Genomic DNA, 27,738 nt, shown 5'->3' with positions numbered 1-27,738 from the left:
TTCACGATTTGTCCAATCGTCCGAATAACGCTCTTATTCCTTCAAAACCGCCAATTCGGAAGGTTCGCTGCTAAAAACTCGAAATTGCGGAATCTGCATTTTTGTCCATTCTGGTCGAATGTCACATCCAGCAATGGCACTCTCCTAAGAATTCTTGCTGCTCGCTATCTGGAACAAGACAAATCTACTCGAATGGGTTGTTAATAGTCCAAATTGCGAATAGCAATATGACTCTCAATCTGATTTCTGGTCCACTTTCCCGCAATTATGAAATCGGTTTTTCTGATATTCTGACTTTTTATTTCAGTTGCTGCGATAAGATTGAGCATGACATGGCCAAATCGAATTTCTCAAAAATTCCATTTCACCCCAAAATATATAGCATTGGTATGGCCCTATCCAACCTGTGCACGGACTGTCGCATGACGGAAGGGCCTATTTTGATTGACCCCTTTTTTATTTCGACCTCAAACTCAAAATAAAACTTAGGAAATGACCGACTGGCTCACAAAAGTGACATAGGAAACTGCTTCACTTTCAAACAATGATTCGTCCTCTGACCTTCTGATCCATTGCGTCCTCTGACCTTCTGATTTTGAGCTCGAATGGAAAGTTATCAATGTCAGCTTAGACACGAATTTCTTTGAGCTGTCGCGATTAAAAACCTATCTGCTCCAATTTTTAATTGCCAATTCAAATTTGTGTTCTAGAAATGGATGACGACTTTGATGTTGAAAGACTGCTAGATGAAGCCTTTAGTGGCGATAAAAAGAACGGGTAAATTTGGAGTTATTTCATTTCTTATCTGTCAAAATACGTTAAATAGTTTTTGAAATAGAAATTTTTGTTTAAAGCGATGTTAAAAAAGGCGAGAAAAAACGAACAAAGAAAAGGAGTAGTAGCAGGGATAGGAATCGTGACAGAAAAGGCAGTAGAGACAGAAGCAAGCGAAGTAGATCGGGGAAGAAGTCGCCCAAGCGGAGGTCACGTTCAAGAGAACGAAGGTCAGTAATTTCTTATCAACCCAAAGGTCCTCTCAAAAACTCAAGTGCTGAAATTTTGCCATATAATTAGTAGTAGTAGTAGTGGTACGGCTTCTGTGGTTTTCCCACAAGAAGTTCAGGTACCGTCTTAGGTTGCGATTACCTTGAAAGTATACTCCAACAGGGTACAAAATGATGGTTGGGTCCCCGAAAGAAGCAGGTATGAAAGATGGGTTCCGCAATTTTTGTTAAAATATCTAAAACTTAGGCAAAGAGGGATAGCCGGTTACTGTGCAAGTAGGATATATGTTCCGACCATGCAAGTAGGATATATGTCTTTAAAAAAACTCCAAGAAAAAGCTTTTGTTTTCAAATTAGTGAAGTTTTTAATGCGAGGGGTGATAAAAAAAGTCTGATGTAAAGTTTTAATGGGTCCCTGGCAGACAGCCTGGGCTTTGTTTCTTTTCATCATAGGTAGTTTCTGTGGTCTGGTAGTCCTCTCTTCACAGCTCGTTATTTCATTTTTTGTAGATAATTTTCCAATTTTTTAAAAAAGTTTTTGGTTCCCAAAATGGAGCTACAAAACTCCAAAAACTAATTTTACTTGCTTAAAGTTAAGTTTTTAGGGCCCAAATTTCGCATAATAAAGCTGTTGTATTCCTCATTGCTCGCTTTATTCGCTCGAAATTAGACGAATAATCACAAAATTTCAAACCGGTTCTCGACGCTAGTAAAGTTTTCGGGATTTTTAATGTGGTTCGAAAAGGCTTTAATATGATATATCACTCAACGCAGTCCGATGATTATTTAGGGCAGCTGATTTTGCGTGGAAAACAAAAAAAAAAAACTAAAACACACCCGAATACAAAGTTCTTACCTATTTTCAATGGTCGGAACAACAAGAAAATAAACTTGATCAATGCAAAAACTAAGTCAAGTCAAGTCAAGTTTTTTTATGACCATTAGGCAGTGCCTCTTGTGGTCTTTTCAAATGTTCTTTCCTATCTCCGTTCGAATTCGTACATGTCAATTCCAATCGCTTTCGAATGTTTGTCCAGTGTCCACTTGAATTCGTCGATGGTATTGCTTTGCACTGTTTCCTGTGGCAGATTGTTCCAGTCGAGAGGTGCTCTTATCGTGAAGAAATTTTTTCGCATTTCTAGATTTGCTTTACGTACTACTACTTTACATGCGTTACCTCTAGAATCCCTATCATTCCGCTCGAATAGTCCCGCAGTGGCTTTCCTATCATAAAAACCATAGCAGATTTTATACATTTCTATCATTGTCCCTCTTTTCCTTCTGTATTCCAGCGATGATAGATTCAGTTCTTTAAGGATTTCGTAATAGGATAGATTTTTTATACCACTAACTAGACGCGTAGCTCTTCTTTGTACGTTTTACAAGATCTTTTGATGCTTTATCAACCTTGGGTACCAGATTAAGTTCGCAAATTCGAGGTGTGGCCGTATCAAGCATTTTGTGACTATAGTGAAGCTTTTCTTAATTACTGCTATCATGCCGTTTGCCTTATTGGCTTTTTTAGTGATGTGTGTTTCGAATGTCAGTTTGTTGTTAAGCCAGATACCTAGGTCTTTTTCGAGTTGCACTTCTTTTATGTTTTCGCCATTGATTTTATAGTTCCTCTCCATATCCAATTTCTGGGTTCCTATTGTCATGTGAACACATTTGTCGATATAAAAAGACAAAAGACTTTGGCCAGACCAAGTTTCAAGTGACTGTTAATCTTCATGTATGCGTGTTACATCCGATTTGTCTTCAATTTGAAGATATAATTTCGCATCGTCAGCAAATAGATATATTTTTGACGCTATTTTGTCCGGCCTTGTGTTGATGTATATTAAAAACAGTACTGGGCCGAGTACTGAACCCTGGGTTATTCCACTTTTTAGTGGCTGCCATGAGGATCTTGAATCGTTAATTACCACTCCCTGTTGTCGTCCCTTAAGAAAGTCTGTTATCCAGTTCGAGGTTCTTCCAATTACTCCATACTGTCTAAGAACTCCGATCAGTCTTTTGTGTGGTACCGAATCGAAGGCTTTCTTGAAGTCCAAGTATATCATGTCGACAATTTCATGTTTGTCCATTGCCTTGGTGAAGTCATCAATTACTTTCAGGAGTTGTAAGTTCAGTGAACGTCCAGATCGAAAACCGTATTGTGCATTTGTTATTAGCCCCTCTTCATTAAAACGATCCATTTAATGCTTTCGAAGAAATTTTTCGAACAACTTGCAACATATTGATGTTAAACTGATTGTTCTATAGTTATCTGCCATCGATTTTTTAACCTTTTTGAATATTGCAGAAATGTTAGCCAACTTCTAGTCTTCGGGTAATTTGCTTGTCGCCCTAGAGGTTTGGAAAATAATCAAAAGTGGTTTTAAGATGATTTCTCGTAATTCAAATAGGACCCTAGGATGAACTCCATCTGGTCCAGGCGACTTTGAGTTGTCTAACCGATTGAGTTCTTCTCGGATGTCATTCATTGGTAGCTCCAGGTTGTCATCAATGCTGGCGTTTGGTGGAGGGCTGATCTCGGGGGTTCGTAAGTGAAAACCGATGCAAAGTTTGAGAGCACTTCTGCCCTTTCGTCGTCTGTGTCAGTTAGCATACCATTTGGTTTAATTAAAGCGGGGATTGATTCTCTTATGGTAGTTTTTTGGCGTACGTAACTCCAGAACTTTTTCGGATTAGTTTTTACTTCTGATGATATTTCTTTTTCAAGTGTGAGTGTCTCCGATCGTGTGGCAGATCTAACCTCATTTCGTTTGGTTTTATATTTAGTTAAATTTTCGGCTGTTTGATAGTTTTTGAATGTTTTCCAGGCTTTCTTTTATCTTCATGCGCACCGCCCTTGCAAGCGGCATTCGGTTGCCACTGCTGCGTATCTTAATTAAAGGCACGAGTTTTTTTGACTAATTATTTCATGCACTTTTTCAGTTTTTCCCATGTATTTAACTGAACCGTTGGGTCAGCTAGATAGTTTCTCATCCCGTGGTAGTCTCCCTTTTCATAGTTTCTGCGGTTTTTACTTTTCGGTTTAACCTTCTTTACTGGCACATCTATCTTGACAAGGACGTGGTCATTTTTTCCGATTGGTGCCTCTAACAAGGTGTCTAAATCTTTTACGACTATATCTGACACCACAACATCAAGCAGTGATGCCTTGTCTCTGCCAGTAAGCCTTGTAGGCTCTTTGATATGTTGTGTTAGTAGTGCGTCTTTAACTGCCTCTAGAAAGGTGAACTTAGTGCTATTTTCATCTTTTAATGTACTCATGGCCTCACAATCTATCTGTGGTAGATTTGTGTCTCCCACTATTAGTGTTGAGTCATTTGACTGTGTTTCGTTCAAATTGTCAATCAAATTTTTTAGTTGGTGGTCATTTTCTTTAGTTGAGTTTGGACTTCTATACAATACACCAAAGTTGATGATGTTCCTGCCAATTTTAATTTTTAAAAATAAGTTTTCACAGAAAGAAGACTTATTTTTGTCCAAATGTTTTCATTAATATAAACTAAAATTCCGCGTCCTTGATCAGATGGGTTCATATTTATTGATTCTATGTTATAGTTTTGGATTTCATGCCATACTGGATTCCATTCTGCGCGAGAATTTTTCGGTTTGCCTTCCACTAGAGCGATGACATCAGGCATGTATTTTGCTTGATTCTTTCTCCACGTGATTTCGTGCAGTTTGTCTTGAGTTAATGTGTCTATGTTTGTGAACCAGATTAATAAATACCGGTTTGAGGTTTTTTCCTTATATTCATTATTTGTAACCCCCCTCACAAGGCGCACGTAGTCTCCTTGTTCCTTTTCGTTCAAGTTTTTCGCCTTTGCTATCAATCTTCAGACTTCTTCTCGTTCCTTGAGACTCCTGTCTGGGCCAATCCGCAGGTTTTTGATTTTATATTCGGCATCTTTTATTGTATTCAAGTTTTTACTTATCTCGTTTACATCTTTTTCGTTATCAAAAGATACTAGCAGTGGTCTGTTTGTCGTGGCTTCATCATTCTTCTTCCCAAGTCAGACAAAATTTGTGGCTGTTTTGTTTCCCTTTTCGGCCGATGCTAGAAATTTTTTTATGTTGTTTGTCTTCTACCTTTCTGTTATGTCCATCTTTGTGGGTACTCTCAAGTGCTTCGTAAATTATCAAGTTCTTTTTTCTTCTTTTGTCGTCTTCTCTTTTTTGCTCTTCAGATGCTTCCATTTTAATTTCTTTTAGTGGCTTGACTCTCAGTTGTTGGGCCACGTCCCATGGTTTCTGTTCAGTTTGATTCACGGCTCTTGGTCCTGCTACAAACTTATAGAAGTCGTTCATCATGTGGTTTAGGTTCACCATTGTTTTGTCCAGATCGCTCCTTAGTGTATCCGGTTCTGGATTCTTGTCAGCTTCAATTAAAAGTTTCACCTTCGGTGTGCAGGAACTGCAACACCAGATGACTTCTGGTTGACACATGTAATCGTAGAATTGGTCTGGTATATTTATGCATGTTGTACAAAGGTGTTCATGACATTTATCACACTCCATTACTTTATCATCGAGGTTAACATAGGTCTTATTGCACGTTTTACATTGCCAAGCGTCCATTTCACTCGCAGATTCAGTACCTTTACGTCTAGTTTTTGGTTTTGAAGGCATATTAAGTTTGATTTTATCAGGCCGCTCTAAGACACTTAACTCTCAAGAAGCTACCTAATGAAATCAACTCACGAAAACTACTAGACCGCCCTAAGACACTGAAGTCTCAAGAAGCTACCCCATAATTTCTCCTTCAAAAACACTAAGCCCTACTCTGATTATTACTGGGCCGCTCTAAGACAATTAAGTCCCAAGAAGCTACCCTTGTAATTTCAGAAAAAGCTTCTTACTTTTATTTTTTGCTTTTCTTTTTCTGCCTTCGCTTCGACGTTGACTGTTTCTTTGACTTCTTCGTGGCAGACTTTGACCGTTTCTTCAGGACTAATTTTTTCAAGTTACTTCTACTTTTCTGTAGACGGTTCTGATTAGTCTCTCTTCAAGGATCAAAGACGGGTGAATTTGCCTCGAATCTCGCAAGATTCTGTTGTTCTTTCTCTTTCTTGTGGATAACAACTTTTTTACTGGGATAATGAGGATGTTCAATGTTCTCAATCTTTTGAGTATGTCTGTGGTGTTGGTGTATACTATTGCTGTGATCTGGTGACGCAGTCCGTGGAGAGTCGAAAGCAGTAGTTCTACTGAACAAGATTTCCAACCGTTGCTGTGGTGGGGGGCCACAGTATTGTTGATCAAGTCGTGCCACAGAATAAGTTTGTCTTCGTTCTTCTGGATTGAGTGGTAGTTTTTTTTTGTAGCAGGGTTGATGCTCAATCCTCCTACTGATGTCTGGATGGGAAATATTTTTCGTTGGAAATTTCTAGGGGATGCGTCGATGGCCGCACGAAAAGAGCTTGCGCCAACAAAGTGCACCATAAGTCTTAACCTGCAACACCTAAAGCAGCAGGGCTTTGCTATTTTTCCGTTCAATAATGCGATTTTAGATTTAGCTCTAAAGCATATATCTGAAAATACACAGTTTGTATACGGGGAAAGGAAATCTGTTTAATAAGTTTATCACAACAATTAGTGGTTGTTTTGCTTGATGCGATAAAAAGATCTGAAGTAAAAATATAATTTAGCCATATTAAGCAGTCATGGAAATATAGGCAAATTGAACAAAACATTTCAAGAAAAATGACAAGAAAAACTAAAAATGAAGCATAAAACTCCGAAAAGTAGTTTTAATTGCTTAAAGTTAAGTTTTAAAGTCTCAACTTAGGAATAATTAAGCTGTTGTATTTCTGATCGATCGCTTTCTGCGCTCGAAATTAGACGAAAAATCAAAAATTTCAAACCGGTTGTTCTCGACACTAGATAAAATTTTCGGGATTTTTAAATGTCGTTCAAAGCTTGACTGAAATGGCTTCAATATGTATCACTCAACCCTGTCCGATGATTATTTGTGTTGCCTGATTTTGCGTGGAAAACAAAGAAAGAAAACTAAAACAGACGCGAATGTAAAGTTTTACCCAGTGTCAATGGTCTGAACAATAAGAACATCGAGTTGCTAAGCAAATAGCACAGAATGCTTCGACCGTGTTCTTATGAAAATAAATGTAAATTTCTTCGTTTTTTTAATGGGTGTTTTTTTTTGTGAGTGGTGTGATGAAAGGATCTGACAAATAACTAAGGCATTTTATCATATTCGACAGCCACTGATAAATAGGCAGATTGGGCAATAGCTTTTGTCGAAAAATGAGTGGTTAAAAATCAGAACATTTTCTAATGTTTTTGCAGAAAGTGTTTGAAGTGTTTTGTTTTTAAAACGGCATTAAGAAAATGGAATAAACAATGATTTACTGCAATGAAACTAAAATCTGATGGCTAATCCTTCTATAATTTGCTCGAAATTAGACTAAAATTCTGAAATTTAAAACCGGTTTTTCTTGACATTGGGACAACTTGTTGAAATTTTTTGATGTCGTTTGAATCACGACTCAAAAAGGGCGTTAGTTTGTTAAATCAGTCGGCTCATTCGGATGACTTTTTGTGATAAATTTTTTTGGTTGAAAATCAACATAAGCTTGTTTTCTGGTGTTGCTTGTAGCTGCAAAAGTAAGGGTAGTCAAAACCGTGTCTTCATTGTCTTTTATTTCAATACTCGACAGTTGAAGATTATGGAGATGGATTAATTGTTTCGTCCCGTCCGTCAAGCAGAAACAGTGGTTTTTCCTGGGCTCGCTAAGAGCGGGAACAGAGCAAAACTCCATATTCCAGTTTCAGCGGACGGTTTTTAATTAGTGCAGAGAACCTAGGAAGAAACTTTGTGCCCTCTTTTTGTCAATTTTTAGAGATGTTGGCTTCGATGAACGTTTAAAGAGGTTATATATGTCATACGGACTAACGTAACAGTTTGGGTGATCGTTTTTGATGTTTTTGTCCAAACTCGACAGATTGTTGCGTGCTATGTCCACAGCGGACTTCTGCAAAATACGTCGTGAAATTCTGGGAAGGCTGTTTTCTTGCAAAACTGGTTCTGGAGCTTGAAGCCCATCAGTTTGGAGGGATGTTTCAATACGTAATTTTCACTTCATATGGATGAATTGTTTTAGGAGCGACTTTGTATTGATCTGGCGGTATGCAATCGTTTTGATCAAGATGGTTTCGCTTTTATTATTTATGGGCATGGTGTGGTTTTTTAAGTCTCGACATCGAGTTGTGTGGTGGTCACATCGTTTGTATTGATGTCAGCCAGCTGAAAATTTGTTTGTGTTCTTTTGCTGGCAGTGTTTTAGTGCAACAATGAAGGTGTTCAAATGGAGCCTTTTTTGTGCAGCCATTGCAGTTCTAAATGCGAATTTGAATTGAATGTCTTTCCGTCGAGATTTATTTACTGAAGTTGGCCAGACAGGAGCTGCGTAATTTTGAACACTATGCCCTATGACAGAACAACAAATTTTCAATTATCAGAACAACAAATGCGAACCATGTTTTAGCAGATATTAAGGTCTGGAAGTTTTCCTTCAGGAATCCATCTAAATTTAAAGGGCCCAACTATCTTGCATGTACCTCCGACATTTTAAATCGCACAATTATGCTTTTTTCCAGGTGTACTGAGTTTCTCTAATTCATCCATTTTTATGCTAGCATCAGCTTAGTGTAAAAATTCAACCCTGTCCGATGATTATTTGTGTTGCCTGATTTTGCGTGGAAAACAAAGAAAGAAAACTAAAACAGACGCGAATGTAAAGTTTTACCCAGTGTCAATGGTCTGAACAATAAGAACATCGAGTTGCTAAGCAAATAGCACAGAATGCTTCGACCGTGTTCTTATGAAAATAAATGTAAATTTCTTCGTTTTTTTAATGGGTGTTTTTTTTTGTGAGTGGTGTGATGAAAGGATCTGACAAATAACTAAGGCATTTTATCATATTCGACAGCCACTGATAAATAGGCAGATTGGGCAATAGCTTTTGTCGAAAAATGAGTGGTTAAAAATCAGAACATTTTCTTATGTTTTTGCAGAAAGTGTTTGAAGTGTTTTGTTTTTAAAACGGCATTAAGAAAATGGAATAAACAATGATTTACTGCAGTGAAACTAAAATCTCATGGCTAATCCTTCTATAATTTGCTCGAAATTAGACTAAAATTCTGAAATTTAAAACCGGTTTTTCTTGACATTGGGACAACTTGTTGAAATTTTTTGATGTCGTTTGAATCACGACTCAAAAAGGGCGTTAGTTTGTTAAATCAGTCGGCTCATTCGGATGACTTTTTGTGATAATTTTTTTTGGTTGAAAATCAACATAAGCTTGTTTTCTGGTGTTGCTTGTAGCTGCAAAAGTAAGGGTAGTCAAAACCGTGTCTTCATTGTCTTTTATTTCAATACTCGACAGTTGAAGATTATGGAGATGGATTAATTGTTTCGTCCCGTCCGTCAAGCAGAAGCAGTGGTTTTTCCTGGGCTCGCTAAGAGCGGGAACAGAGCAAAACTCCATATTCCAGTTTCAGCGGACGGTTTTTAATTAGTGCAGAGAACCTAGGAAGAAACTTTGTGCCCTCTTTTTGTCAATTTTTAGAGATGTTGGCTTCGATGAACGTTTAAAGAGGTTATATATGTCATACGGACTAACGTAACAGTTTGGGTGATCGTTTTTGATGTTTTTGTCCAAACTCGACAGATTGTTGCGTGCTATGTCCACAGCGGACTTCTGCAAAATACGTCGTGAAATTCTGGGAAGGCTGTTTTCTTGCGAAACTGGTTCTGGAGCTTGAAGCCCATCAGTTTGGAGGGATGTTTCAATACGTAATTTTCACTTCATATGGATAAATTGTTTTAGGAGCGACTTTGTATTGATCTGGCGGTATGCAATCGTTTTGATCAAGATGGTTTCGCTTTTATTATTTATGGGCATGGTGTGGTTTTTTAAGTCTCGACATCGAGTTGTGTGGTGGTCACATCGTTTGTATTGATGTCAGCCAGCTGAAAATTTGTTTGTGTTCTTTTGCTGGCAGTGTTTTAGTGCAACAATGAAAGTGTTCAAATGGAGCCTTTTTTGTGCAGCCATTGCAGTTCTAAATGCGAATTTGAATTGAATGTCTTTCCGTCGAGATTTATTTACTGAAGTTGGCCAGACAGGAGCTGCGTAATTTTGAACACTATGCCCTATGACAGAACAACAAATTTTCAATTATCAGAACAACAAATGCGAACCATGTTGTAGCAGATATTAAGGTCTGGAAGTTTTCCTTCAGGAATCCATCTAAATTTAAAGGGCCCAACTATCTTGCATGTACCTCCGACATTTTAAATCGCACAATTATGCTTTTTTCCAGGTGTACTGAGTTTCTCTAATTCATCCATTTTTATGCTAGCATCAGCTTAGTGTATTGTTACGAACCTTCTGTTTTTTCTAACCTAACTCGCAAATGGTGGTTTTCATTAGTGTTCACTTATTTGGAAATTTCACTGTAGCATGGGAAGTTGAATAGCATCTGTTGTCTCCTTTATTTGTTTCTAGTGTTTGGCTATTAAGTTTCCTTGGCTGAGTAATTATGGTGTCAGACTCTTAATATCTAGATCGCAGGTTCGAATCTTAGACGTAGCCGCATGCTTTGCTAACTCGAGGCTTATTTTTACCTTTTCTTATTGCACTTGATAGAGCTGCGTTTTTGTCGTCTTCTCGCTAGTGTTTGCGAAGCTTCTGTGTAGAACATTTGCAAAGCCTCAATTCTGATAGAAGTTGCTCTGCATTTGATTTTTAGGGTTATGTCAGATGAAATTCAAACTGCGCGAGCCTTCAAAATGTTATAATCAATATAATCATCTATACAGTGCTGATTTAAATGCGCGTTCTTTTCAAATTGGCTAAAAAGTCGGTGCAAAATGATGAGAACAAAACTTTTAAAAAAATAAACTGAAATTTTTAGCAGAATTAATATAGTGTCGTTTGTTTTGTGAATTTCTGACCCAAAAAGGAACATTTTTGGCGTTTTAGTCAATCAAAAGTTACTCTAAACTATCGGGTCAATTACTGACAAAACAATTTCATAGTAAGTCTCTTAGGTATCCCAACAAAGTTCTAGAAGGGTATAATCTTTAAACAAATTGTAAAAATTAAATGATTTTGATTTAATAGCTAAAAATTTAAACTATAAATTTACTATATTTACTAATTTTTACGTTATTTTTACTAAAGATTTGTGCTATAAAAAACACCATGTTTTTTATTTAAAAACATTGTTACAATGTTTTGCGAAATTTTTTCTTGATGATACCCTTCTTTAAGTTTATGGCTCTAGGTAAGAGCCTCACTTTGATATAATTCTGTTAGTAATTGACCAAGTAGTTTTAGCGTAATTTCTAATTTACTAAACCAAAAAGGACCTTTTTTGGGGTAAAACTTAACACAGAATTTCGCAAAACAAATTGCACCATTTCATTTCTGCTAAAAATTATTCTCATCTTTTTTCACCTAATGGCAACCCAATTTGAGAAAAATGCGTCTTACGTTTCAAGTTAAATGCTTTTCGTCAGGATAATTTAAGTCAGCTTTTTTTTGCTGTTTCCTTTTGCTTGAATAGATCTTTCGTTTAAAACTTTAGTTAGCTTCTTCCACGCAATTTTTTTGATTATGCTGGTGACCAATCTTTACTTTCAGAAGCCCTAGAAGAGATAAAATTGTGCCCAAGTCAAGTAAACATGAGAGGGATCGCAGTCCTCGGCGTCGTTCTAGAACTCCTCCAAAATATGACCCTCGAATTTATGATCCGAAGGGAAGAGCAATATCCAAAAGTCCTTCTCGTCGTAGACGATCAAGATCTCCAAGTCCGTGGAGGAGGTAACTTTCAAATTTTCATCTGTTATTGTTGTTTCATTCAAATAGTTCGTTGTAAAACGCCTTAAAGCTCATTGACGCGTGATCAAAATTTTTTGTTTTGGTTAAGCTAATGGGAATGGGACGTTTCTCGTAACATTTCCAATTTTGTTTCGACTACCTCCGTAGGGTGGCAAGGAATTATGGCATGGGGTGTTTTTGCCTTCCAGATTTCGACCACCTCTAGGAAATCTCGTTGGTTCAAGTTTCTTATCATGAAAAAGCTTGATTTTATTTAAGTATCATCTGAATTTTTCCGTTGTTCAGACAGACCAAACTTCTCGAAATTTGATGACAATCAATTTTGTTTCACTGTAGTTTTACTGCCTAATGAAATCGCTCTTTGTTGAAAAAGGTCAATAAATTGAAAGAAAAAGCTAGATAATTAAATTACTTATTTTGCCTTACTTATCTTTTTAAATCATGGTGGTCGGAACATTCTCTGCTACCTGCGCAGCAACTGGTTATCCCTAATTCTATATGTAATCTTAATGTTTCAATTTTTCCCAGGAAACCAGATGTAATCCAATTGACTCAAGAAGATCGAGACGTCAGAACAGTGTTTTGCATGCAGTTGGCAGCCAATATAACTCCCCGTGACTTAGAGAAAGCTTTTGCATGTGTCGGAACAGTAAGTATTTTTTCAGGACAATTTTCCGGATGGCATAATTTGAGCGGTCTTTTACCTCTAGGTTCGGTAATCTTTCTAATCTTTCTCACTAATTATTTTGTTTAGGTGCAAGATGTGCGGCTCATTGGTGACAAACATGGCAGACGATCGAAGGGAATTGCCTATGTAGAGTTTCTGGAAATTGAATCTGTTCAGAAGGTATGGACTAAGCGCTCCGACCGATTGCGTCATAGTCTCGCTCAAAAGATGTGTGGTAGTAAACAAAAATCGAGTATAAAAGTTTATAAAGAAAACCAGATGAAGTTAATTTCAATTACCATTAGCATTTGGGATCTTTGAAAGCGCTAACAAAAACGTTAATCAAACTGCTCTGTTGAGGTTACATAGTTTTGAATTCGACGTGGGCTATAGATTTGAAATTTGATTGCTTCTGATTCTATATCGGGTTGATTTAGACTGAAGTGAAGGAGCACTCATCTCTAATGCGAGTCTGTTTGCTATTCTAGATTGGTGAGTGAAGCACGGGTCATGTTTGAGTGATGCGACTCGACAAGTCACTTCTCTAGTTCGCTTTACTTTTGGTCTCCACTGAGTCACGCTGGTCCAATGAGACTCTTCTCTCGAGTCGAGAACGAAACAAAATACTTTTAAGACCATGTTTTAGATTGAATAGGAAATCAAATCAAGCTTTCAACTAGCTCTTTGCCTCCGTGTAAGGCTGGTAAGCGAAGTAAATGACACAAAAGCGATAAATCAATTTTGAAACCTGAGTTTAACCAATCAACAATAATAAAATTAAGAATGCCTAGATGCAAGGAGCAGCGACGGAGAAGACAATCGATGGTGCTCGGTTCGGTCAGCAAATGGCGTTTTTCATTTTGTTTCTTTTAAAACTGTTTTTCTCCGTTTAGATATCTGAATCGGATATGGGAAGGATCATGGTTGATGACTAACAGCGAACGTATTTTTTAACGCTCATGGTCCTGTTTGTTAAAATCACAGATGTTTATGCGAGAGAGCGAAGTGTTATTGAGAAACTGAAATTAGTTCTCAAGGTTCGTTCTCTTTGGCTATAATAATTTTGCTTCAGGCTATTGGAATGACTGGGAAGAAAGTCTTGGGAGTTCCCATAATTGTGCAACCGAGTCAAGCAGAGAAAAACAGAGTCATCAACCAGAGTCAAACGTTCGTCGGAGGAACGGGAACATCAGTGTTCGGCTCTATGACTGGACCTACCAGGCTATTTGTGGGATCTTTACACGAGAACATAACTGAAACTATGTTGGAAAATCTGTTCAAGCCTTATGGGAATTTAGAGAAAATCGAGCTGGTCAGAGACCCAGAAAGTGGAACCTCGAAAGGATACGCATTTGCTACGGTAAGCATGATTTTTAGCTGAACATTTTACATCGCACTATAATTATTTCGACGATTTCACAGTGGGAACGAAGTATGGCGTGTGCTGGGATTTTACGCCCGAAATTTTGGCTACTTCAAAAAAAGTTCATAGGCAGTAAATTGTGGTATCATATTAAAGACCTTTCAGCCGTGAAAATGACGAAAAATTTGAAAATGACGTGAACAAGAGACGAGAGACTGTATTCTCAATTTAATTATTCTGTTATTTTTTCTCACCATTTTAGCTATCGTTGCTGGAAAAACCCGAAGTTTAAGAAAAAGTGAAGAACATGAATTTTCGGTTTTTAAAATAGTCTTGTAGTTATTACTGCAATCGGGTCCTAGACTTTTTACTGTTAAAACTTTGGTCACAGGACTTATTTGGAAGTTGTTCTTTATCTTGGTCGTAGAATTAACAATTTGTAAATTTGTACGATTTTGTAAAGTTTCTAATAATTGTCATATAAAAGTTTGGTTGGCTTAAAAAATTTTGGTTAACGCTATGTCGTCTAGCCTCATTTTAGGTAATTTGCATATGAAAAATTTTACGCTGAGGGGGACTTGAGAGTTTTTTTATCCTGTATCCAATGATGTTGGCTTAGTTACCGCTCTGCAAATTTTGTTTTGTTAATGTGATACAGCACTTACTGCAAGTGCAGTAGCCATTGTGATATTGCTGCACACTGACCTTGGGACTCATATTGTTATTTATAATTATGCTGTTATATTGTTATTAACTTAGTATCAAGGTCACTTGGTGTGGACCATCAAGTTGATTCAGTTTTTAGTCAAGCTCCGCGTACTCAAGATACGTAGTTATGAGCTGGTTCGCGGAACCGAGAAAACTGAAAAGACAAACTTAGCTTCAAAGATTAAATTAACGCTTTGAACAAAACAATTGTTTTCAAATTGAGTTACACAATTGCATTCCCTACACAGTTAAGAAGGCTAGGTTGTGAATGCTGAATTAATGCAGCCAGCTGTACTTTTTGATATATTTTTCTCCAAAGAATTTCATGCTAGTCAAATAAAAATTTAATGAATGTAGTTTTTGTATTTGTAATCATTTTTCCCAGTTGAGAGTGATGAGCGTAGTGGTTACTCTTGTATAGGTATTGGTTTTTTTCAGGAAAAAGTTTTAATGCTCTAATACCTACAGAAATGCATTCATTCGTATTTATGAATTCAACTAGGTATATATACACTTTCTGGATACAATTCCAATTAAATAAAATTTGGGTAAGTTGCTTTCTCGATTTTCGAAAGCGAAAATGGCACGAAACTACGTGATTGACTTTAAATTACGAAAGTGGATTTTAGTTTTCAGATTTTCCAACGGAATGAAAAACTACATAATGATCCAACTTTCGATCAATTGTCAAAAAGTGACAATCGTTAAGAGTTCTTGAGATTCTAAGAGCTTTAAGGGCATATATTTTTCTTTAAAAATCGCAAGTTGAATTTTTTTTTTCAAAAAATAAATCCGTTTTTTTTTCAGTTCCCTTGCGCTCATTACTGTTTTCCAACTGTCAGTTGGCTGTTTTTTTTCGATTTCGTGACATCCGGCTCATTTTTGTCGGCTAGATTGCCATGCAATATATTAGGGGTGAGATATCATAAGTGGTGCGACGATAATTTAAACCCAATTTGACTTATGATCTGGCCAATTTTAGTTTAACGACAGTGAGTGTGGTAAAAAAGCAATGGAGCAGCTGAACGGATTCGAGCTGGCAGGCAGGCCTATGAAGGTGAATGCTGTCATAGCCAGACAGGAAGTGGCCAATCCAATGCACTCACTGGACACGGAGGACGCTGAGAGAACAGGGGTGGAGCTAGGTCAGACCGGACGATTGGGCTTGATGGCTAAATTAGCCGAAGGTTAGTGAGCCGAAAGTCCAACTGAATATTGTTCAATCGATTCGAGTTTTTGTGCTGTATGCATGCATGATTTTCAATACAAACTCAAGTACTTACCTTATTGTTTTTAAGTGCCCTAATTTGAAATATAGTACGGAGGATAACAGTGCTATCTAAGAATGAGAAATTTCTAACAAAAGTGATCAAATATATTTTTGCGGAGTGAGTTTTAACTGGGATGCACATCCAAATTAATTGGGGCATGATGTATTTCCAGTTTTGTTTAAAATGACAGTTTTCTAGGGACTGGGTTTAAAATCCCCAAAAGTGCAGAAGCCGCTTTGACCATGAGAGAGAAACAAATTCAAGCACAACTGGACGCCAGCAAAGCAGCAGCCACAGCAGCCGGACACTTCAACTCAACCCCCTCGGGAGGAGGTAGTAGCAGTGGACCGGGTACTCCGAACTCGAACTTCAATTCTTCCTCATCATCCGCTAATCCGCACGAAGGCAAGAGTCAGTGCTTCCTGTTGCAGAACATGTTCAACCCTCAGCTGTAAGTGGCCAGTCGAAAATTATGTGGTTGAAGTTTCATTTCTGAGAACTCGTCTGTTTTGTGGAAAATATAATGGGTGTCAGATGTATTATTATGTGTGAAAAACAAAATGATTTTCATGTATTTAGGTTTCATGATTTTTTTTTTAGTAATTTTTTAAAATGCTCTAATAACTACAGAAGTGCTTCAAACACATTAATGCATTCAAGAACATATTAATGCATTCAAAGTTATTTTCAGTTTAATTCGAGTTCATCTGCTAAAAGTTAGGAAATTGCGCTCTCCAATTACAAACGCGAAAATGGTGCGCATAAACTTGATCGATTTTTAGTTTCGATAGTTGATTTTATTTTATAGGTTTCCCTGCGGAATAAGAAATTTATTTATCCGTTGTTGCTCGTATTAGCCTAATTGTTGTGATAAGCGAATGTATATGTATATAGCCTCATTATTGTCATAAACGAATGTAGATATTCCAGTATTCCGATACAAAGGCCAGACTCCTTTAGGCGATCTTTTTTTTAGGTCGACTGAATTGATTTTTCGAGCTCTGCCTAAGCACTGTTTAGTCCCTGTTTTGGCCAAATTTTCTGCGCCGCAGGCAAAATTTTGAAAAAACAAGCCAAAAAAAGGCGTCTTTAGGCTTTTTTTGGAAAATGTTGACAAAAAAATTGCGGTTTTTTTGCGCGCGCTCCTCAAAGTTGGTATTAGTTGGCGGCCAAGGCGCTTTTAGAAAAATCTTAGGATCGGTCGGCCAAAAATGGATTTCTTAAAAAGTACCAAATGGGAGACCCTTTGGGTCGGCAGGGGGTCGAATCCCTGAGAGGGGGCCTCCGCCCCCCTAAATCCTCCCCTGATTGTACCAAAAAAGGGGGCATGGTCAGCGCTGAGTTCGATTCTGATTGGGCGAAGAAAAATCAATGATCAAGAAATTTGGAGAAGGCTATGAAACAAACTATTGAAAAACAAGTGGTCACAATGCTAGGGTTCCTTAAGCATACTAAAGAGCAAGAAAAAACTCGGCAATCTTCAACTATTGAATCAGCATGGCCACTTGAATCAGCATGGCCACTTGAATCAGCATGGCCACTTCGAGCTTTGACAAGTACAAGAAGAGCGACAGCTTACACTGCAAGCGAGGTCTCTAGGAAGGTGGCATGGTCTTAGAATTCTCCCTAGATGACCTTACGAGCTGTTTTTAATCAACAGTAACAGTCAAATCGAGTCCTAATGGTGCAGAACTTAAAACTTTTGGAAATTACATTTTTTTCAACAATGAATATATTAATACACCATGAGGAACTAGAAGCGCTTATAAGTAGTCTTGAGTCACCACCAAAATGATAGCAATGAGCGAAACCTGGCTGAATGAATCAGGCGACACTAACTGGTTCAAAGTTGAAGGATTTGAATTATGTGTCTCAAAATGCAAATCTGATATGAAAGGGGAGGCGTTATGACTAATGTGATAACCACTGTGAAATTGTTAGAGAAATCGATTGTTCACTAACGGAATTGATCATTATTCATTTAAGGTACTAGTAGTTACTTATACTATAATATTGATCGATAAGCCTTCAACACAGACAAAGTGTCTTTCATCGAGGATTTTGATTAGTCTTGTGGAGCAACTGGCATCTCAAAAATTTCCAGTTATTGTCTGCGGTGACGTTAATATTGATTTACTCAAAAAGAATCTAGCAACATTCAAAATAAATAGCTCAAAAAGAATCTAGCCAGTTTCGGAAACTTGCATAGATAATTTTTTCTAGAAGGGGTATAGATCAGCACGAGGTTCATTTACTGAAGATCGAGTTTTTTTGTCATATTCAAGTCGCATTACAAGTTTGAATCGTAATACTAAATCTGAGAGCTATACAAGCTACAGAGACATTTTTTTTGCCTAAAGTAAGAGGCAAAATTATTTGTTCAAAAAAGAGCTCCTACGAGAATTACGATTGCTAAATTACGATCTGGAAAACAGATGATTGTTTTGATTAATTCAAAGGCACGTTTGCAGAGGATATTGACAATTACGCCCTTGATACAACGCAAAGATTTACTAATAAATAATTTAACCAAAATGGTTCTTAAGTAGTCTGAAAATTATGATCCGCAAAAGAAATAAACGTCATAGTGCTGGGGCTTTTAACAAAACCAATCGGAATGCTCTAGAGCAATTTAGTTTTCTTAGTGGTAAAGTCGAGAATGAGCTGAAGAAAACCGAAGAAATGTTTTTGTTTTTCTAAAATTGAATTTAAGATAGCTTGAGGAAAAAATTTACGATGTAATCCAAATGAGGAAAAAATTCATGATATAATCAAAGAATTAATCAATAAAATTTCTGCTGGGCTGGATGTTTTTTTTAGAAACATATTTATAAAATAAGCATGCGACAGTGTTTCCCCATTAAACCAAAATAGTAAACTCATCAACGAAGAACGGGATCTTTTTTTATAATTTTTTAGCCAAGCTAGGGAAGGAGCAAAACTAGAAATGGGCGTGTTTGAAAATTGCATGCGCAGAGGATTATACAGTTATATGGAGTCCCTTTTTTAAAAGTTTTTTGCGAACTTTTAAAACTACCGGCCAAAAACTGTTTTTTTTAGGCGCGGGCTCCCCTGTATTTTTGAAATTACTATATATGGCGCCTTCAGTGGTCCGAAATGGATGTCCTAAAATAGTACCAAAAAGGAACCTCTAGGTTATACAGGGGTGAAAATATTGAGGAACTTTGGCTTAAAACTATTTTTAAGCCTTGCTTATTCAATACTTCTGAACCAGAGATCAATAGTCTTGTCACAGAAAAGTTTCATGACTCGTGTTTTTGCTTCAGCGGGCATAATTAATGTGAGCATAAATTTAACAATATTTAAACGCAATATTCTAATTACTTCAGCTATTTGCTTGACTCCAATCAATCAGGTCATAGCATTCTCACTTCAGTTTTCATATTTTTAAATTCAGCTGTTTTCGGCCTTATGACAAGATAAATGTAATAAGAGTACTCTTATGATAAGATTCTTTTCTTGCTATGATAAGAATACTTGGAATTCCAACTTGAATATGTCTGCAGTTTTAGAGTTTCGTTATCTAGCATGATCTGTCGCTTTAGTGAACACCAGCCAGGGTGGGACGAAGAGATACGCGATGACGTGTTGGAAGCATTGGCTCCCCACGGAGGGGCAGTGCACCTGTATATAGACAGACAGAACCCCCTCGGAAACATTTACATCAAGGCCCCTGAGCTGAAGAACGCAGAGAGTGCAATCAAGAGCCTCAATGGAAGATACTTCTCAGGTCAGTTGCCTCTTTTAACATCCCTTTCCCCAACTACGACTTTTAACGTTTGGAAACTTTAAACCAGATTGCTATGAAATTTGACATCCTTGCTAATTATTCAATTACATAACTTGATCATTTCATTGGGTCAGGCACAATCAATTTCAGTTTTTCAAAATCCATTTCAGTTTTTGGTAAGGGAAATGGCAAAAGAGTCGGTCACTACTTCTGCTGATCAAATTGGGTTCAGCTAAGTTTGCCGAAGTGTCATTTATTTACTTGTGTTATTGATTGGCTCATCAATGATACTCCAATTTCTCTTTTATGATCTAGACAGACCATATTCGGTTTATTGATTTATCGATTTACTCATCTACCACTGATCAAACTGTTATCTCGCCCAGTTGGCTTTAGAGGATAGTGAGTCTCGCAGCCAACTTCGTTAAATGTCAAATGTATTTGATGAAAATTGGTTCAAACGGCGATTTTCATGGAGGAATTTTGTGAAAATTTATTCACATCGAGATGCGTTAGTTTGATTTATGACAGCAAAGTCATTTTAATTAGCGAAATCGATTTCAGTAGAAAAAATTGAAGTAGGAACTGGAATAGAGCCGATTCTTAAAGGTACTCGACTCAGATCGGGCAGCATTTTTCTTCACATTTCTTGATTATCCTTCAACCTAATTGCTCTGCCAGCAAAGAGTTTAAAAGTTATTTACTAAGGGCAATTTTTGGTTGATACTAGCAACTTTGGATATTTTCTTGTCAATCATAAGCTCTTCTTTGCTGCTAATTAGACCGTGTTTTTTTTTCGTTCTAGGAAGGCAGGTCAAAGCTGCATATATTCCACTCGCCAACTACAGTAAAATATTCCCGCAATCAGTCAATGCCACAGACACACTACTCATCAAGAGGAAATCGAGCTTCCGCTGAAAGAGGAAGTTGATCCAGATCCATTGAATGAGAAATTTTCAACTAGATTGATAGATATAATTTTACTGCAGTGTCTGTTTTGTTATCTTCATTTAAAAATACTATCATGTTTTTTTTTATCACATTGAATTATTCAAATACACCAGCTCCATGTCTTTCTGGACACTCTAATCGCCCTTTTGTGCTGAGCGTGTTCTTAGACGACCTTACTTGCAACTAGATAATTTTTTATACTCCTAGACTGTTCCTACTGTTTTTACACAATCGAGTGTAGAGTGATATTGTACGAATCAACTTTTTTTCTAAGTCGCAAACAAAAGTGCTCATTTGGTAGCGCTGCATATCATTTGAAATCTACTAGCATCTGTTCTATCTGCTTTTTCGTGGCTAGTAGCAAACTTATTTTTCAAGGATTATTTTACCTTTTTTCCTATCTAAAGTTTTTAACCCTTTTAGCGCCAGTTTTGACCATTTTCTGGCTTGTTTGCAAAATGCAGTGTCGCCTGCGTTAAATTTTCAAAATTAATTTTACGTCCTACGTGTGCATCTTGCAGTTTAGTTCATAGCTCGATCTTCAGGTATTGGGAATAGCATACACAGGTGGTTTATTGGTTAAGCAACTAGTTTTTTAAACGTTCTTTTAAAGAGTTTTGAATAGCCAGCCTGCTATCGTTAGTTGAATAGTACGAACTTCCTGTTATTACCTAACCTACAAATAAAAATGTCCATTAAAAGTGCTTGTTTGGTGGCATTTTTGCTATAATCACGATCTGTAACATTGGAAATTTCAGAGCCTCTGTTCTCTGCTTTATCTGTGGCCAGTTTGTGATTTATTGAGCGTTCGTGGTTTGTGCGTGAGACTCGTAATCTGTAGGTCGTTGATCGAATCCGAGCATTTTTAATTCATCATATGAACCGTAAAAAGTATTTAATTCCAACAACATCGCAATCATAAAAATTCGATTTCAGAAATATTCTATTTCAATATATCTCAATTTTTTGAAATGCATAGTTCATTACTAATGTGGCTTAATGCTTTGCGATTTGTTTTATGCAAAGTTAGTGACATGTCTTTAGTTTATTATATTCCAAGTTATTTCTTGCAAAATGTATCTATTTGTTATTGTTGCCATTTTTGCTGAATCGCATTGACAGTTTATTAGCATGTGTAGCTTCTCGAATGTACCAATATTTTAACTGTCGACGAGCTGTATTTTTACGAAGTGTTGAAATTGTTATTTCGCTCGCTAGCAAGTTTGCACACAAGTAATTGTTTGACGTCTTTTTGAATTCAATGCATATATTCGAAATACCAGAACATCAAAGTTTGAATCAGGGAAAGATCTAGAGTTTTTTCGAGTAGGAGAGTGATTTTCGAAATAAATCTTTTTAGGTCGACCAAAATGATTTACTTGTCTTTTTTCAAAACCCCTAAAGTCCCTTTTTAATTTTTTTTGCGAACTTTTGAAACTACCGGCCAAAAACCGTTTTTATGGCGCGCGCTCTACTGTTGTTGTGAAATTACTATATATGGCGCCTTCAGTGATCCGAAATGGATATCTGAAATAGTACCAAAAGGGAACCTATGGGTTATAAAGGGGTCAAATTAATGTGGAACCTTAGTTTGAAACTATTTTTAATCCTTGCTTATTCGATACTTCTGGACCAGAGATCAATAGTCTTGTCATCGAAAAGTTTCATGACTCATGTTTTTGCTTCAACGGGCATAATTAATGTGAGCATAAATATAACAATTTTTAAACGCAATATTCTACAGCTATTTACTTCAGCTATTTGTTTGACTCCAATCAATCAGGTCATAGCATTCTCACTTCAGTTTTCATATTTTTAAATTAAGCTGTTTTCGGGCTTATGACAAGATAAATCTAATAAGAGTACTCTTATGATAAGATTCTTTTCTTGCTATGATAAGAATACATGGAATTCCAACTTCAATTTGTGTGCAGTTTTAGAGTTTCGTTATCTAGCATGATCTGTCGCTTTAGTGAACACCAGCCAGTGTGGGACGAAGAGATACGCGATGACGTGTTGGAAGCATTGGCTCCCCACGGAGGGGCAGTGCACCTGTATATAGACAGACAGAACCCCCTCGGAAACATTTACATCAAGGCCCCTGAGCTGAAGAACGCAGAGAGTGCAATCAAGAGCCTCAATGGAAGATACTTCCCAGGTCAGTTGCCTCTTTTAACATCCCTTTCCCCAACTACGAATTTTAACGTCTGGAAACTTTAAACCAGATTGCTATGAAATTTGAAATCCTTGCTAATTATTCAATTACATAAGTTGATAATTTCCTTGGGTCAGGCACAATCCATTTCAGTTTTTGGTAAGGGAAATGGCAAAAGAGCCGGTCAATACTTCTGCTGATCAAATTGGGTTGAGCTAAGTTTGCCGAAGTGTCACTTATTTGCTTATGTTATTGATTGGCTCAATGATACTCCACTTTCTCTTTTATGATCTAGACAGACCATAATCGGTTTATTGATTCATCGGTTTACTCATCTACCACTGATCAAACTGTTAGCTCGCCCAGTTGGCGATAGAGGATAGTGAGTCTCGCAGCCAACTTCGTTAAATGCCAAATGTATTTGATGAAAATTGGCTCAAACGGCGATTTTCATGGGGGAATTTTGTGAAAATTTATTCACATCGAGATGCGTTATTTTGATTTATGACAGCAAAGTCATTTTAATTAGCGAAATCGATTTCAGTAGAAAGAATTGAAGTAGGAACTGGAATAGAGCCGATTCTTAAAGGTACTCGACTCAGATCGGGCAGCATTTTTCTTCACATTTCTTGATTATCCTTCAACCTAATTGCTCTGCCAGCAAAGAGTTTATAAGTTATTTACTAAGGGCAATTTTTGGTTGATACTAGCAACTTTGGATATTTTCTTGTCAATCATAAGCTCTTCTTTGCTGCTAATTAAACTGTGTTTTTCGTTCTAGGAAGGCAGGTCAAAGCTGCATATATTCCACTCGCCAACTACAGTAAAATATTCCCGCAATCAGTCAATGCCACAGACACACTACTCATCAAGAGGAGTTCGAGCTTCCGCTGAGAGAGGAAGTTGATCCAGATCCATTGAATGAGAAATTTTCAACTAGATTGATAGATATAATTTTACTGCAGTGTCTGTTTTGTTATCTTCATTTAAAAATACTACCTTGTTTTTTTTATCACATTGAATTATTCAAATACACCAGCTCCATCTCTTTCTGGACACTCTAATCGCCCTTTTGTGCTGAGCGTGTTCGAATTTTTTAGACGACCTTACTTGCAACTAGATAATTTTTTATACTCCTAGACTGTTCCTACTGTTTTTACACAATCGAGTGTAGTGATATTGTACGAATCACCTTTTTTTCTAAGTCGCAAACAAAAGTGCTCATTTGGTGGCGCTGCATATCATTTGAAATCTACTAGCATCTGTTCTATCTGCTTTTTCGTGGCTAGTACCAAACTTATTTTTCAAGGATTATTTTACCTTTTTTCCTATCTAAAGTTTTTAACCCTTTTTGCGCCAGTTTTGACCATTTTCTGGCTTGTTTGCAAAATGCAGTGTCGCCTGCGTTAAATTTTCAAAATTTATTTTACGTCCTACGTGTGCATCTTGCAGTTTAGTTCATAGCTCGATCTTCAGGTATTGGGAATAGTATACACAGGTGGTTTATTGGTTAAGCAACTAGTTTTTTAAACGTTTTTTTAAGGTTGAGTTTTGAATAGCCAGCCTGCTATCGTTAGTTGAATAGTACGAACTTCCTGTTATTACCTAACCTACAAATAAAAATGTCCATTAAAAGTGCTTGTTTGGTGGCATTTTTGCTATAATCACGATCTGTAACATTGGAAATATCAGAGCCTCTGTTCTCTGCTTTATCTGTGGCCAGTTTGTGATTTATTGAGCGTTCGTGGTTTGTGCGTGAGACTCGTAATCTGTAGGTCGTTGATCGAATCCGAGCATTTTTAATTCATCATATGAACCGTAAAAAGTATTTAATTCCAACAACATCGCAATCATAAAAATTCGATTTCAGAAATATTCTATTTCAATATATCTCAATTTTTTGAAATGCATAGTTCATTACTAATGTGGCTTAATGCTTTGCGATTTGTTTTATGCAAAGTTAGTGACATGTCTTTAGTTTATTATATTCCAAGTTATTTCTTGCAAAATGTATCTATTTGTTATTGTTGCCATTTTTGCTGAATCGCATTGACAGTTTATTAGCATATGTAGCTTCTCGAATGTAACCGGAATATTCAACGGAAAGAAAAAAATAAATCAGTTTCTGAAAAACTATCCCAATTTTTGTCGATATTCAGCAATTGGGCTTTCAATATTCGAAGTAAGCCTGGAGCCGCATTCAGTTTCAGAACAAAGACAAAAAATTTTGGTTGTAGCTTCGAGTTTTTAATGAAAGTACCCGTCATAATACAATTGCAACCCCGTCCCCTTTAAAAAATTTAAATTTGGCTCATTAGAAAAATTCTGATAAATCTACTTGAATTAAGTGTTGATGAGTGATTAGCAATTTCTTTACAAGTGAACAAAATAAGGCGTGAAAACTGTCCGGAAAGATCTAAGTTTTTCATGCCTCAAAGTTGTCGCACAATTTTGAAATTGCTTATGCCATTTGGGATATAATTTCTTTTTATGCTATTTGGTAAGTTACCGTTCTAACACAGTAAGGTTTTTAAGTATTTTTGGCTCATATGTATACACGCATTTTTGTCTTTTTATCGTTTTTTGTTAATTCAACTTCGATTATTCCGATATTGTAATTGGAATTTTTAGTTAAGATAAATTATTACGGTCATTATACATTCAACAAATTTTATCAAGTTCGGTAGAATACAAGACGTTTTTCCTTCTAACCAACTCTAACAATAATTGCTGCTTTTTGCAAATGGATGCTTGTTCTTTTTACCGCAAATTAAGTCGTGGTAATCAATTTTTTTGATTTTTCTTTCCTAAGCAGTGAATTTTTTGATTTTTTTTTCGTGTTTTCTCAAATTAATTTGGTTGTTGGCTGTAAAATTGCTTCCGCTTTTTGATTTTAGTTTAGTTTTTTGAAGTGGTTGTTTAATGCACAATTTCTGGTGATTGAAGAACACTTGCTTTGTGGTGAAAGAAAAATAGGTATTATAGAATGTTAGGTTGCTTCTCTGTTCATACTTCCTCCGCTCAAATCTTTTATGACTTTATTTTGGCTAATTAATTAAAAGTCGATGACCGTAGCTCTGGCTCTTAACAGGTCGTGATGATTTTTTTCAGGATTTTTGATTTCTTTTGACGTTTGATTTCTGCTTAAGTTCAGTGCTTTTCCATTGTTAAAAGGATGGTAAACTCCACTATCGATGAGCGCAAGTGTTTAAGTCAAGAAAAACGTTCAGTTTCGAAAGTGGATTTAATTATTGAACTTCCCCGCGAAATAAAATTGTTACTTACTGATACAATTTTCTCAAATTAGGTTGATTTTATTGAAAAAATGTCAATCATAAACTGTTCTAGAATTTCAAAGAGCTTTAAGCCCATGTTTTTTTTCGGAAAATAGAATTTTGAGATTTTTTGAAAAAAATAAGTCAGTATTTTTTCTGTTTACTTGCGTTCATTGACTCTTTTCCAACTGTCTATTGGCAAGTTACCTCACATCAAATTTTACCCGAAGAAAGTTATACAAGAGCCAACAAAGTTAAGTTGTTCGGATGAGGAAGGTACAATTTTTTGACAGCTGTCTAACGTAAACGTTTCTTGTTGAAGCAGTACAATAGTTGCTGAACAACAAATTTTTGGTTGCGGTTTTGCAATAGTTTACGTGAGTTATGATCGGTGACTGGAGAACTTGAAAGTCATCTTTATCTTACCTAACATAAGTCAATCTCCAAGTGAGAGCTCTGGCTGTTCAATAAAAGTTTGTATCTTATTTTTAGGTAAGTAGAATAAGCAGCTGATGACAAACCAAATGGTCACCTGAATCACGTATAATTTGCCACATTTGTTTCTATCTAGCACCGTGTTTTTCATTAGCCCCCGGTCCTGCTCAATGCAGGACCAACCGTAGGGAGGGTGATGTCATCCATTCCGCCACAGCCGGTCCCACCTTGAGGAGCCGGATGACTCTGGGATCCCTCCAACCGTAACCGAAGTGGGATTCCGATATCTAGCACCGTATCTAATTCCGATGTTTTTTCGTAAATAGTTTTTTTTGTAAATCGAAATTTGTCTTATTTTCTGAACAGTATAAGCAAATGATGACTTGATGGGCTATGAAAGGATTATAGTTCTTTATGTCAATCACAACACTTGAGAAAGAGCGTTCAGCTAAGTTTGACAGCAATATGCTCGAGCAATAAAATTGTTGTCAATCTTCTTTTTCTCAGTTTTTAAGTTAAGATTCTTATTAAATCTGATGTAATGAAAAAGTTACTCAGTTTTTTTTTCGGAAACTTCTGACTGATTTGGTAAACGTGGAAACTTTCACCGATAGATTTGCTGGTATGAAAATTTGCGGGGAAAGTTTTACGGAAAAAATATTCAAACTTACGAACAACGTTAAAGTTTGCTCCTTGAGTTTTTGACCCGGCGATTCAACTCATAAATTTGTTTTTGAAGTAGAACTCTCCATTGTTTCAAAAGTTGTTGTACGTATAGTTTGTTACATAGCTTGCTTAAAGGTTTTGTTCTTTTTTTCTGATAGCATGCTTACTTTTGGTTGACAGTTTGAGCAATGAAAAGTGATCTATGAAATCGAGCTAGTGTTAAAAGTTTCCTTGTATGAGAATTTCGCTGAAAATTGCGTTTAGTTGTTTGAAATGTTCAAGCTGAATTGCATAAATTTAAAGTGTCATCGGTTGAAAAACTTGCTAAAAATTTAAATATTGGGCGCTTGATTTTTTTGGACAGGAAAGATATTTGGTATTGAATTGTTTACTTGAGAAGGTTGAATTCTTGTTCAAATGTCTAAGTCTATAAAGTTAATTTGTAAAATATTGAAAGTTCTGAATTTCAGAGGGCTGTTTTGAAAGCTTTTTTGGTGCTTTTTTGGCTTGAAATCTTGCGTTTTAAGTGAGTGTGTATGCTTTTGAACTGAAATTCAACAATTTCAAAGTCTCCTTGTTTGAATTGCTTGGTAGCGTGACTTATGTTTT

General features: G+C 36.6%; 3 protein-coding genes across 3 annotated transcripts in view; all 3 read left to right on the top strand.

Annotated features, from left to right (window-relative positions):
* The first annotated feature begins 676 nt into the window (after window positions 1-676).
* On the top strand, window positions 677-20,710 carry LOC134845448 (RNA-binding protein 39-like). The gene is made up of 10 exons (XM_063862332.1): window positions 677-777; window positions 855-1,004; window positions 11,690-11,869; window positions 12,416-12,536; window positions 12,642-12,734; window positions 13,627-13,914; window positions 15,608-15,812; window positions 16,095-16,347; window positions 19,463-19,647; window positions 20,453-20,710. Exons 1-10 carry the CDS (start codon window positions 713-715, stop codon window positions 20,563-20,565), a joined length of 1,653 nt encoding a protein of 550 aa, XP_063718402.1. The 5' UTR covers window positions 677-712; the 3' UTR covers window positions 20,566-20,710.
* Window positions 20,711-22,554: 1,844 nt separating this feature from the next.
* LOC134846760 (RNA-binding protein 39-like) lies at window positions 22,555-23,751 on the top strand. Its single transcript, XM_063864151.1, has 2 exons — window positions 22,555-22,756; window positions 23,535-23,751. The coding sequence occupies exons 1-2, from the start codon at window positions 22,555-22,557 to the stop codon at window positions 23,645-23,647; spliced, it is 315 nt and encodes a 104-aa protein (XP_063720221.1). The 3' UTR covers window positions 23,648-23,751.
* Window positions 23,752-26,992: 3,241 nt separating this feature from the next.
* The window catches only part of LOC134845446 (GTP-binding nuclear protein Ran-like), a 38,399-nt gene continuing 37,653 nt past the window's right edge, over window positions 26,993-27,738 (top strand). The window contains exon 1 of the mRNA XM_063862330.1: window positions 26,993-26,996. The gene's annotated coding sequence lies outside the window, so the exon portion shown is untranslated. The remainder of the gene's footprint in view (window positions 26,997-27,738) is intronic.

Source organism: Symsagittifera roscoffensis, chromosome 5 (assembly GCF_963678635.1).
Source record: "Symsagittifera roscoffensis chromosome 5, txSymRosc1.1, whole genome shotgun sequence".
NCBI lineage: Eukaryota > Metazoa > Xenacoelomorpha > Acoela > Convolutidae > Symsagittifera > Symsagittifera roscoffensis.
Note: the sequence above shows the minus strand (reverse complement) of the source record. Positions and strands in the feature narration are given on the sequence as shown.